Source organism: Salvelinus namaycush, chromosome 7, assembly GCF_016432855.1.
Source record: "Salvelinus namaycush isolate Seneca chromosome 7, SaNama_1.0, whole genome shotgun sequence".
Classification (NCBI taxonomy): Eukaryota; Metazoa; Chordata; class Actinopteri; order Salmoniformes; family Salmonidae; genus Salvelinus; species Salvelinus namaycush.
In genome coordinates, this window is record NC_052313.1 from 22,079,252 (window position 1) to 22,092,601 (window position 13,350).

General features: G+C 40.9%; 1 protein-coding gene across 1 annotated transcript in view; it reads right to left on the reverse strand.

Moving 5' to 3' along the window:
* Positions 1–341: 341 nt before the first annotated feature.
* The window catches only part of gpr158a (G protein-coupled receptor 158a), a 108,594-nt gene continuing 95,585 nt past the window's right edge, over positions 342–13,350 (reverse strand). Inside the window, exons 9-13 of the mRNA XM_038997243.1 lie at positions 9,443–9,581; positions 5,958–6,063; positions 5,718–5,864; positions 2,613–4,254; positions 342–361 (exon numbers count right to left, since the gene is read on the reverse strand). Of these exons, the coding sequence (XP_038853171.1) occupies positions 342–361; positions 2,613–4,254; positions 5,718–5,864; positions 5,958–6,063; positions 9,443–9,581 (2,054 nt within the window). The remainder of the gene's footprint in view (positions 362–2,612; positions 4,255–5,717; positions 5,865–5,957; positions 6,064–9,442; positions 9,582–13,350) is intronic.

Here is a 13,350-nt window from a genome sequence, read left to right on the forward strand (position 1 = left end):
TTACTATGGCTGAAATGACCAGGTATCATATGCTCAAGAGCCAATGGGTTCATATTATCAGTGTTTGAGGGGATACTGTTGGCTAGGGGTAGGCTAGGTCCCTGGGATTGTCTGAAGTTGGCATTTAAGAGCAGATATTACAATGTATGTGATGGTTGATACGGCTAGTTCATAAATATCATCAAGGTCCATCAAACCATTACAATCAAACTAGGCAGGGTGACATTTCCTTTCAGACACTATTCCAGCTGCCCATTAAGCAAAGCCTGTGACAAATCTCAATCTCATGCTCTAAGGCTGATAGTCTGGGTTTGACATATTTCAGACGTGGCCCCATGAGGTCAATGGTAGATATAATTCTCTGTAGAGGGAGACAGAGATAAGACACAACATCTAAATCATGTTTTATAGAGTCTGGATGTGGAGTAGCTATATTATGATATGCTGTACCTGTTTGGCTGTTAAACAAAATTAAGTGAAATATTATAAAGAGATAATAAAAGCATTAAAAATATTGTTTGAGAATTATTTTGCTTTTGAAAACAAGTTAAATCTACTTGTTCGAGTGTTAAGTTACCAAGCAAAAATAAGATAATGTAATAATTTGAATGAAGCAGAAATTTGATTACCTAATCACATGATCACATGTACAGGCATCATACCCTACAGTAATCCATGCCAACTGTAACAAACAACTATGATGGCTGTACAGGAACCATTACCAATGACAACATTCAACGCAGTCCAAAATACCATCTAATTTATGAGTACACTGTTACATTAATGTTATATTGATATATTATTTCCATTCCATTACTTTTCATCAGATGCTGCTAAGAACCAGAGTGGTTACTAAACTACAAGAAATTATTACTGTGATGTAGCTATTTTGTAACTCAGATATTCCTGTAAACGTTCATCTTTAATTGATGCATGAAAGCAAAATTATTTTTTTGCTTGCTCAAAGAATTGAAGCTTTTGGAAACGTTAGACATAAAGTGTGAATAATGAATAATACTTTTGAGTATGAATAATGAAAACCAGGTGTGAATTTATTCTGCCAAGAATGTGTAGAGACAGTGTTAAGCAAAAGTCCTAAGACAATAAAACGAGCATTATACTTCAAACACTAGAAATATACTGTATGTAAAAAAATGCTAAAACGATCACAAATACAGGTATATATTCTTTCCAGAAAGAGGAACAATTCGACACACATTAATGCCATAATGCCTCTCCCCATTGTATCATTTCAACTCTCAATGTGCTTTTGGGAATGCAAAAGCTTAAAAGGATGAGCTAATGCTTTTCTAAAAGTGAAAAAAACATGCTGAAGTATTAATAACATAAATTAATTATTATTTGCTTCAGTTGACAAACCATTGGGATCCCACCCCTCTCGTTACCTCACTGCACATGCTGTTTATATAATACACCTTCACAGAATGCTGAAGAACAATCCCTGTTCCACTCAGGACTTTATACAGACTGAAAGAAGACAGTTCTAGTTAGTTAGGCACATACAGTAATACATTTCTGCAGACTTGGAAGCATTAGACATTGCTGAGAACTAAAGGAAATCTAAAAACTCAGCAATTTATACATGGATGTACACGTGGTGACTTGCTAAAACCATGAGGCTGAATAAAGTATGTGATGAAAAACATTTTCCCTAAGGTTTTCGCTAAAGTGCTATAAGCTGATTCCCTCACTAGCAGCGCCTTGGTCTGGGCACACAAAAGTTATTAAGTTGTTTGTCATGACACGATTCTTGTGAGTTCTTCCACTATTTTGTTAAAGATGTTCCCTATATCTTTGGCATTCTATTATTTGTTCAACAAGCCACTCTGACTTTAAACATAGACATGGTAGTTTATGCTCAACAACTAGTACATTTCAGTTAATAAAACCTGCAGGAGAACATCTATTTACATAATATCGATTAACCTTGTATTCTAAGTGTGCCATGTTAGTGTGTGGAGGGATTTTTATGACCAAAAAAACAAAATGCAAATGTCCACTGAAATGTCCACTCATAAAGAATATGAGAAATGTCTATTCAACATTGCACATAAAGTGAATTGGAAGTTGCATAATTGTACGACTAAGATTTATCATTCAGAATACTCTGTAAGAATCTGGAATGCTTAATATGATTTTGTTGCTTTGTTTTTGTAAGTTTATACATTTTCACACAAAAAAAGACAAAACGGGGGAAAATATTGGAAAGGAAGGCAACTTGTGCAACTTGATATTTTCGTCGGTCACCATATTCATAGTAAAAGTCTATATTTGAGGACTCTAAAGTGGAAAACAATGTATACAACAACAACTACATTTCCAGTTGTCCATAAATGTTGATTTATGTCAGGCCTTTTTCCCTGCAGTACTGTCGTCAAAGTCCCAAGGACATACATCAGCCTTTTTCCCGCCACTTACAACCCCCCCTTTGGGATTTGGATTACTCTGTTTCGCTGCAGAAGTACCCTTGTCTGTTCCTTTTTTCTCTGATGCATCCTCATAATCCCACGGACAGACTTCAACCGGCTTCCCTTTAACTGCTCCAACATTTGCACTTTTCCGTTTTTCTACCATTGGCACTTCCTGACTACTCTCCACGTCCCAAGGGCACACCTCCGTCATTTTGGATTGGCTCATATGTTTCTCTGTGGATTTACTTTTGTCCTTGGCTTTCGCTCTAAAGTTGTCATCGTCAGTGTATTTTGCCTTCTCTTTCTCCTTCTCAAAAGTTCTTGCGAAAGGTGTGCCCTTCTTTTTGGAGGGGAATTCCTTTGTTTTGGAAACTGTAGTAGGACTAGGAGTTTTCTCAGAATTGGGAGATATCGCTGGGGTGTCATAATCCCAGGGACAGACGTCAACCTTTGCAACCGGCTGGAGGAGAGAGCTGCCTGGTGATTTGCAGGGTGGTTCTGACAGAGCACCTTTCCCTTTGCTCTCCACTAGAGTAGTGCACTTGTTGTGCCTAGTCTTGTCAGGTGAACAAGCTACCTCAGCCATCCTGGCAGGCTCCTCTTCAAAGACCCAAGGGCATACGTCAACCTTCTTTTTAGAGCTCTCTGCTGCAGGTGGAGGCTGGTTAGACTGGATATTCTTAGCAGGTTGAGGAACCTGACTGGAGAATTGCGGCTTGGATCCCTCCACTGGGGCTTTGCTCTCACCTCCATCCTCCCAGGGGCATATGTCTGCTCGCTGGATGTCTTTAGAATGCCGGGAGCTTGTGGAGGACTGGTCACTACCTTTCTGCTTTTGCTGTTGGGGCTTGACCCCCTTGGTTCCATTTCCATGGACTGTGGTGGTTTCCTCGGGTGCTATGGAGACATGCTTCTGGACCTTGTTCTCAGAAGGTGTTGGCAGGTCCTCTACTTCCCAAGGACACACCTCTGTGAGGTCTTGTATTTCCTTGGCCTTCGATGGGTCGGAGCAGATGGATGGCTGGCTGCCACTCACCTGCTGCTTCATGATCCCAGTTTTCGCTGCAGTCTGCTTGTACTCCACGGACTGACTACCGATCATGTGAGGATAGCAATCGTCTTCTGAATCTGGACTTCCCTTGGTTTCTTTAGCGTTCTGTTGGACCTTCTTGCTGCTGTCTTCAACAGTTTGTGTCTTCCCTCCTGTCAAGCCCAAGGTCTTCTCTTTGGCGCTGGCGATGACGCTCAGTGACTTCTGTAGCATGGACGTTCTTGGGTGGATGGGCTTCTTGTCTTGTGTCAGGTTATGAGCACTGGCCGACTTGCAGACCAAGGGAACGTTCTCAGTCAATTCACTCACAGCATCTATCTTCTCATTGGACTTCTTCTTAACCAGCTTTTTGCCTATCAGGGTGTCTATAAGGGATCCCTCAGTGGTCATAACCTCCATCTTGTCAGTAGCAGAGCTGCTGGAGTCCTCGCTCTGGTCGCGGACATGGTCGTAGCTACTGTGCGACTTCTTCAGGGTGAAGACCTTGCTCTTCAGGGACTCCTCTTTGGCAGGCTTCCCCGGATGAGAGGGGTCGAAGGTGTTCTTCCTCAAGACGCAGATGCTGTTGCGATTGCTCCCATGATCGCCCCCTTCCTTGTCTTCACGGCTGCACTGCCGGTGTACCGTCTCTGGGATCTCCGTAATGCGTCTCATCAAGGAACGACCCAGTCCCTTCTTGGAGCTGCGCTTCTTCTGTAGGTGAGGGTTGTTGGCCAACATCTTCTTCCTCTTGTAGATCTCCAACTGGGAGTACAGTTTCTTCAGCTCCTCCTGGACATTTATGGAAAACACATAATGACAAGAATAAGACAAAAAAATAGAGCTATTAAAATGAATGAATTGTTTTAAGTGTTTTTTTATTATTTTTTTTATTGTTTTTTTATTTATTTTTTTTATCCCATTTTCTCCCCAATTTTCGTGGTATCCAATCGCTAGTAATTACTATCTTGTCTCATCGCTACAACTCCCGTACGGGCTCGGGAGAGACGAAGGTCGAAAGCCATGCGTCCTCCGAAGCACAACCCAACCAAGCCGCACTGCTTCTTAACACAGCGCGCCTCCAACCCGGAAGCCAGCCGCACCAATGTGTCGGAGGAAACACCGTGTACCTGGCCCCCTTGGTTAGCGCGCACTGCGCCCGGCCCGCCACAGGAGTCGCTGGAGCGCGATGAGACAAGGATATCCCTACCGGCCAAACCCTCCCTAACCCGGACGACGCTATGCCAATTGTGCGTCGCCCCACGGACCTCCCGGTCGCGGCCGGCTGCGACAGAGCCTGGGCGCGAACCCAGAGACTCTGGTGGCGCAGTTAGCACTGCGATGCAGTGCCCTAGACCACTGCGCCACCCGGGAGGCCCGTTTTAAGTGTTTTAACGATGCATCAATTGTATACAGAACATGCACATTTGAATTTGAAACACGAACAGTGCTTAAACTGCGAACAGTGCTTCAACGATGTACTACAGTGTATAACATGCTCTTTGACATAAATAAAAGACAGGTTTTGGACAGTATTAAAGATGCAATAGGCAGAAATCGCTCCGCCATTTCCTGGTTGCTAAAACTGTAATAGTTCATCTAATTTAAGTTTATGTGAAAAAACAAGCAGTCATTGTATAGAGAATCATTGTACCATCTAAACTGCTGTGAAACATATTTTCCATAACCATTTTTCCCCAGCTGTTTAAAGTTGGTGTACAAAACCGAAAAGATGCAAAAATTAAACCTAAGCATGGGTAGCATAGAAATAGCGCTATATAATAGATATACCGCTTCTTAGACTTGGTTTCAATGCGAATGACAGATCTATAACTCAACTTCTATGTGCATTTGGTCAGGTCGCCAAAAAAGGTTACATATTGCCGCTTTAAAAAAGGAACTGGTGTGTGCTTTATTGTTAGGTCTGAACAGCCTTTGAGCATTGGTCTTGAATTTAATGTATTGACTGCTCTCTCAAGCAGGATTTTAGGAGATCTTATCTCTTGCTCTGATAAATAGACTTGGACAATGTGCTCAAGTCTTTGGCAAGAGAATTCTTCAACTCTAACAAACAAACGGAAACCTCTGCTCACGTTGATACGTTTTTCCCAAAGACTGTTCCTAGACCTTACGTCTGCCAAAATCTTTATTTTTGCCACAGTCAGAGGACAAGGATTCAAAACGTACTGTATCAACAAGGTTATGCAATTGAATGAGAGAATTTATTTAAAAAATGGAAAGGGAAAGTTGCTCACCCGGATGTCCTCCGGATCCAGACTGTGTTCGCTCCAGGCGGATGTTATGCTGCTGTTGAGGTAAGATCCAGAGCGACCCATGTCCAATTCATCCTCATAGGCCTCAGAGGCAATATCATCTCTCATGTGAGTACCATGAAACAGAAACTGTAGTCGACAAAATAGAGTGCAATGACTTAGTTTGATTTGGTTTCGATGTATAATAGCAAAGTAATGCTATGCTCAGAATGAGAGGTTTACCTTGGGGACAATCATTAGCCCCAGAGTGACAGTTACAGTCAGGTGGGTGTGAGCAAACCATAGTAGCAGCATCCAGTCTGGGTGGAGCTCAGGTGCAAGAGTAAACCTGTACAGAGAGAAAGAGAGAAAGAGAGAGTGAGAGTGAGAGAGAGAGAGAGAGAGAGAGAGAAAGAGAGAGAGAGAGAACAAGAGAGAGAGAGAACAAGAGAGAGAGAAACAGAGAGAGAAAGAGAGAGAAATTTAGAAATAGAGAGCAAGAGAAATAGCGAGAGAGAGAACGATAGACAGAGAGAGAGAATGAGAGAGAGAGTGAATTAGTGAGTGAGATAAAGAGAGATAAAGATAAAGAGAGAGTGAATTAGTGAGTGAGAGAGAGAACGACAGAGAGAGTGAGAGAGAGCGAGAGAGAGAAAAAGAAAAAGAGAGAGATGGCAAGCAAAAAAAGTTATTTAATTGAGTGTGAGAATGTACAAAAACATAACTGTAATAAAAAACACATTACAAGACATACAGTAGGACCCGGTTCTATATTTAGCAGAGGTTGTGTTGGGTTACAGATGAGATTTCCATTTGAATAATGCTATGCAGAGTCATTAATCATAGAGCTCATTGAGAAATCCACAGAGGGCTGGCATCTGCCTCACTGACAGTTTGCAGAGAAGAAATTGGGCCTGTTAGCTACAGTACACAATGTCACCGTTAGCATGTTTTTATTCGATAGCTGATCCATACATGTAATATTTAATAGATTGTGGCGGGCAGTGTTATTTCTTTCTAGCTGTAAACCTAACCCGTAACCAAAAATTAATTGGCAGGAACATCATTGCGTGACAGACAAAACTGCTGATTCTAAGCATCACACTAAACACATAATGCATGTTGCAGAATTTAAGTGAATGACAGTGGTTTTTGTGTACTGTATCAATAAGAAATGTATTTTTGTGCTGCAGTAAACCTCACAGACACAGACAGTGTGAGAGACATAGACAGGATATAAAATGTTCATTTTAAACCAAACTCTGTCTGGGCGTGAACATATTTAATTCCACTGCTTGGAGTGGTTTATCCATGCTGATTACTGCCTCAGTAATCCATTTCCCATCAGGGAGATTGTCTTCACCTTGGATTGTTACAGTATAGGACACTGATTCGCTCTGATTTAGAAGAAGCAGCTTGATAACTTCCCACTGGGCACACACTGGTTGAATCAACGTTGTTTCCATGTCATTTCAATGAAACGACGTGGAACCAACATTGAATAGAGCTTGAAGTTATGTCTGTGCCCAGTGGGTTCCTTGATGAACTGTATTAAAAAAGGCATTTTGAGGCAGCAACAACATTGATCACAGATCCAGTGCACATCTATTTTCGACTGACTTCTGGACTGACGATCAAGGAGAAAACATATAAACAGTTTCCGGAGTGATCAAAATGTAATTGTGGAATAGTGCTTTAATTACAGTAGCTACAGTGTTGTAATTCAGCTTGGTCTCATTAGACATAACATAGTACATGTAAATCCGGGACACTGAAATGAGTATGATACTGTATGTTAAGTTTGGTATGGTTACATAAGACAGAAGGTTACTTAAGGCAAAAAAAAATGTTTTTAACTACTTAGCATATTAAATAATCCTTCCCCTAACCCTAACCTTAACCCTTTTAGCTAACCTTCACCTACACCTAGTCTTAAACATTTAACCAAACTCCTAACCTTAACCCTAACCCCTAACCTAGCTAACGTTAGCCCGCTAGCTAACATTAGTATTAGCCGCCTAGCTAACGTTAGCGTTAGCCACCTAGCTAACATTAGCCACAACAAATTTGAATTCGTAACATATCAAATGTTTTTCAAATTCGTAACATATGGTAAATTTAGCAAATTAGTAACGTATTGTACAGTTAGCAAATTCGTAACATATCATACGAATGGATGATGGATATCCACAAGTTAATACAAATCATACAAAATGTAACATATCACAGTGTCGCGGATTTACGTACAGAATAATACCAAATGCTCTGAGACCAGGTAGAGTGATTAGGAGGCATGTCCTGTTACACAGTAATTTAACCACTTGAAAGCCTACATCCCAGTAAATGGCATCCAGCAGTATCATTACTTGGCAGGAGTTGGTGAATGGTTATTTAATGTACAGTTAAAGTAGTGGTAGCTAAAAACCCTGAGGGGAGGCTAAAGTCTAGAGAGAACAGGTGGTACATTTTCAAGAGTGTTTCCCAAAACACCTCATTAAGAAAACATTCAATAAAATCATCGGTAGAGCTGAGAGTAAATTTGTGGATTATGAAATAATCACAAATAATGATCTGAACACTTAGAACAGAGAGTTCGCTAATTGCCCCTACAGATGCTACAGGAAGTCTCCTTGACTTAACTGGCCACAGTGGGACCACATGCAGGTTCTATGAGTAACAGCCATAGATTGTGTTAGCTCTAACAAGCCCATGCGATACTCCCTGGTGACAAGCTCTCAGCATTTCCCAAACAGACAAGACACATTTTTGCATTTTACGTTGGGCCTTGTCTTGCTTTTAGCTGCTGAAACAATCCCAATGCCATAACAGAAGTCGAACGCCGCCATAAACACACGCTGGCTGTCAAATTTCCAGCTACTACAGGTAGCCTAGCTCTTAGAGTGTTGGGCCAGCAACTGAAAGGTCACTAGTTTAAATCCTTGAGCTGACAAGGTGAAAAATATGTTGATGTGCCCTTGAGCAATGCACTTAACCCTAATTGTTTCAGGGTTGCCGTTGATAATGGCTGGCATTGACCGCATTCTACCAGGGTGTCTCAGGGGGAGTTGGGATATGCAAAAAACCCATTTCCACAGGACAAATATAACAGACCGGTTAAAAGGTAAACCTCCATGCCTTCCCATCCTATTTGTGGGAAACATTGGCGGGCAATTTTTCTGTCCTTCCTGTTAACGTCTAACTGAAATGATGCTGCCAATAGCTCTGAATATCTATGGTGTGTCAAAACATAAATCATGTTGACGTGCCTAATGACTGAATAATCTGATGTAGCTGAGCTCTCAATAAGTAGGATTACAACTGGGAATGGGTTTGGTGGTGTCAGCTGAAACGGTGCGACGTCTAACTTAGGATGTCTAGTACTTGATACATAGGCTACATGGAAAGCAGAGGGCATATTCATAGTCTTGGATACAATAACAAAACTCCCCTTTGAAACGCATAGAGATACTGAAGAGAGATACTTGTGAGAGAGATGCTATAGAGATACTTGTGGCTCATTGAATATCATTGCAAATTGGTGGACAGCAATAGGCAAGCCAACAGTGAGTGACAAGTAAGTGTCAGATTGTTTACATATAAAACATATTAAAGTCCATGATGCATAATATTCAATGCATATACTTATCTCTAAATATAGCTCAATATGAGAAAAATAAATACACATCCATACTGTCATATCTCTCCCCACCACAGGTTGGAATCTTTACCTAATAACGTGGAAGATGGCAGACAGGACGAGCTCGTTGTGGAGGGCGATGGCCATGTAACGGGGCTCATGGAAGGCCGACGGCACCGTCCTCACAGTGTAACACAGATACACTCCCCACAGCAGGAACAGGAACTCCGCTGTGGGACAAACATGAAGAAGGACGTGGAGAACTTCAACACAATGGGAGCTACATAGCTACTGTAGGAGAGGCATTAAAGCGTAAATCGGCAGTAGCAATAATAACAAAGCCCCCTCCCCGCCCCTGTTTCGGTAAAAAGCTGAGTTATGGGGCTGGAGAAATGTAACCACAGTCAAATTCACAGAAACAAGCTTATCATTTGAGTTCTGGTGGGATACAACAGTTAACTAAACTCATGAGACATTGATAAGGTATTTTCTTCAAAACGTAGCAACTGCTGATTGTCCCTTTAAAAATAGATAGATTGAATACTTGATATACCCAGGGGCAAAGACATAAGAGTAACAACAAGCAATACATACAAAGCCTGTTCATCATGCTTGGAATGCAAAGGAATGGGAGGTTTCACCCTTAAATGCTCCCCTCCTCACCTTAGCAGTATTACTATCAACATCGACCACCCATGCACTCCACAGTTGACTGATTTCATGGACTCAGGGCAATATAGATTGTCTAACACTGGCATGTTGAAAAATGACATGTTCAATAAATGCAATGAAAATGCAAACCTGTTCTGACTGTATTCTCTAGACACTCCATGACTTGTCCAAGGTTTTATAAATCTTCCCCAATCCCCTTTGTTTTCTGGGTGTAGCTTAGCCGGCTTGACAGCAATAGACGTCTGCCGTTTCCATGAATAGTTGTCACCATTATTTTAACATTCACGTTGCTTGTCTGCATGAATGGAAGTGCTCCAAGGTCTGACAGAGGCCTACAGTGTGTGCCTTACACAGCAGGATAAACACTATTGAGTGCCATAGCTCACTCAAAATGCCATTTGTTATGTTTATCTAAGGACTAAGATCCATCAAGAGCTCTGACAGCCTGTAATCTACCATAGCCCTAGGTAGATATTTAGGTCTACATCAATAAACAACAATACAAAATGGCCGCCCTGTGTGTCCTACTGTATAGTTGAGTCGTTCCGCGAAATCAGTCCCTTTAAGGTAGTGTAACTCACCTTATTTTAACATTCTGTCATAACAAGCACATGTTCAACTTAATAAGTAAAATAAAAAAATGACTATAGTAAGTGTCTAATAAGTGCCAAATAAAGTCACAGACTGTAACAGGGTTGATGATTTAATCTTAAATCAGCCATGAATCCCCTTGTTATAGAGGGAATGCAAGCTTGTTGTGTGCAACAGGGAGGGGCAATTGAATGTACAGCTTCACAAAAAAATGTATGTGTTAAAACATTTCTAGTCTGTCTATCTATGGGTAACAGGGTTGATGTGTTATGCTCGGCCCGCTCAGTTTTTCACCACAAACACAAGAAAATGTCCATAAAAGAGTTGAATCAGCTCACCCGCTTTTAGATTAAGCTTTGACTATTACAGTGCCTTCAGAAAGTATTCCCACCCCTTAACTGTTTCCACATTTTGTTTTGTTACAAGGTGGGATTAAAATGGATTGAATTGTCATTTTTTGTCAACGATATACATAAAATACTCTCTAATGTCAAAGTGGAAAAAAAAATTGAACATTTGTAAAAAAAAAATATATATATATATATATATACACTACCATTTGAAAGAAAAACTATTTTTTTGTCCATTAAAATAACATCAAATTGATCCGAAATACAGTGTAGACATTGTTAAAGCTGTAAATGACTATTGTAGCTGGAAACGGCAGATTTTTTATGGAATATCTACATAGGCGTACAGAGGCCCATTATCAGCAACCGTCACTCCTGTGTTCCAATTGCATATTGTGTTAGCTAATCCAAGTTTATCATTTTAAAAGGCTAATTGATCATTAGAAAAGGCTTTTGCAATTATGTTAGCACAGCTGAAAACTGTTGTATTGAAGCAATACAACTGGCCTTCTTTAGACTAGTTGAGTATCTGGAGCATCAGCATTTGTGGGTTCACAGGCTCAAAATGGCCAGAAACAAATAACTTTCTTCTGAAACTTGTCAGTCTATTCTTGTTCTGAGAAATGAAGGCTATTCCATGTGAGAAATTGCCAAGAAACGGAAGAGCTCGTACAACTCTGTGTACTACTCCCTTCACAGAACAGTGCAAACTGGCTCTAACTAGAATAGAGAGAGGAGTGGGAGGCCCCGGTGCACAACTGTGCAAGAGGACAAGTACATTAGAGTGTCTAGTTTGAGAAACAGACGCTTCACTAGTCCTCAACTGGCAGCTTCATTAAATATTACCAGCAAACACCAGTCTCAACGTCAACAGTGAAGAGGCGACTCCGGGATGCTGGCCTTCTAGGCAGAGTTGCAAAGAAAAAGCCATATCTCAGACTGGCCAATAAAAATAAAAGATTAAGATGTACAAAAGAACACAGCCACTGGACAGAGGAACTCTGCCTAGAAGGCCAGCATCCCGGAGTCGCCTGTTCACTGTTGTCGTTGAGACTATAAAATAAAACACTAATATATCTTGAATATATAAGTATTCAACCCCCTGAGTTAATACATGTTAGAATCACCTTTGGGAGCGATTACAGCTATGAGTCTTTCTGGGTAAGTCTAAGAGCTTTTTACACCTGGATTGTACAATATTTGCACATTATTCTTTTAAACATTCTTCAATCTCTGTCAAGTTCCTCTGGTCAAAAATAATATCCCAAATGCCCCAGAGCAGTCATTGGGGACATTGCCTTGTGTAGGGCGCTGTCTTTTGGATGGGATATTAAACGGGTGTCCTGACTCTCTATGGTCACTAAAGATCCCATGGCACTTATCGTAAGAGTAGGGGTGTTAACCCCGGTGACCTGGCTAAATTCCCCCCTCTGGCCCTCATACCATCATGGCCAACTTATCATCCCCAGCTTCCAATTGGCTCATTCATCCCTCTCCACTCCCCTGTAAGTATTCCCCCACTTCGTTGCTATAAAGGAGAATATGTTCACAGTCAATTTCCCTGGTAAAATAAAGGTAAAATAAAAATAATAAAGTTGGTTGTTGATCATTTCTAGACACCATTTTCAAGTCCTGCCATAGATTTTCAAGCAGATTTTAGTCAAAACTTTAACTAGGCCACTCAGGAACATCCAATGTTGTCTTGGTAAGCAACTGCAGTGTATATTTGGCCTTTTGTTTAAGGTTATAGTCATGCTGAAATGTGAATTTATCTCCCAATGTCTGTTGGAAAGCAGACTGAACCAGGTTTTTCGTTAGGATTTTGCTGTGCTTAGCTCTATTCTGTTTTTTCCCCCAAAAAACTCCCTAGTCCTTTCCATTGACAAGCATACTCATAAAAGCATACCCATAACATGATGCAACCACCACCATGCTTGAAAATATGAAGAAGGGTACTTACTCAGTGATATGTTGTGTTGGATTTGCCCCAAACATAATGCATTGTATTCGAGACATAAAGTAATTTTCTTTGCCATGTTTTTTGCAGTTTTACTTCAGTGCCTTATTGAACATTGAGCCTTGAGCCTTATTGAGCCTTATTTTGTAATATTTTTATTCTGTACAAGCTATTTTTATTTTCACTCTGTTGTTTATGGTTAGTATCGTGGAGTAACTTCAATGTTGTTGATCCATCCTCAGCTTTCTCTTATCACAGCCATTAAACTCTGTCACTGTTTTAAAGTCACCATTTGGATCATGGTGAAATCCCTGAGCAGTTTCCTTCCTCTCTGGCAACTGAGGAAGGATGCCTGTATCTTTGTAGTGACTGGGTGTATTGATACACCATCCAAAGTGTAATTAATAACTTCACCATGCTCAAAGGGAT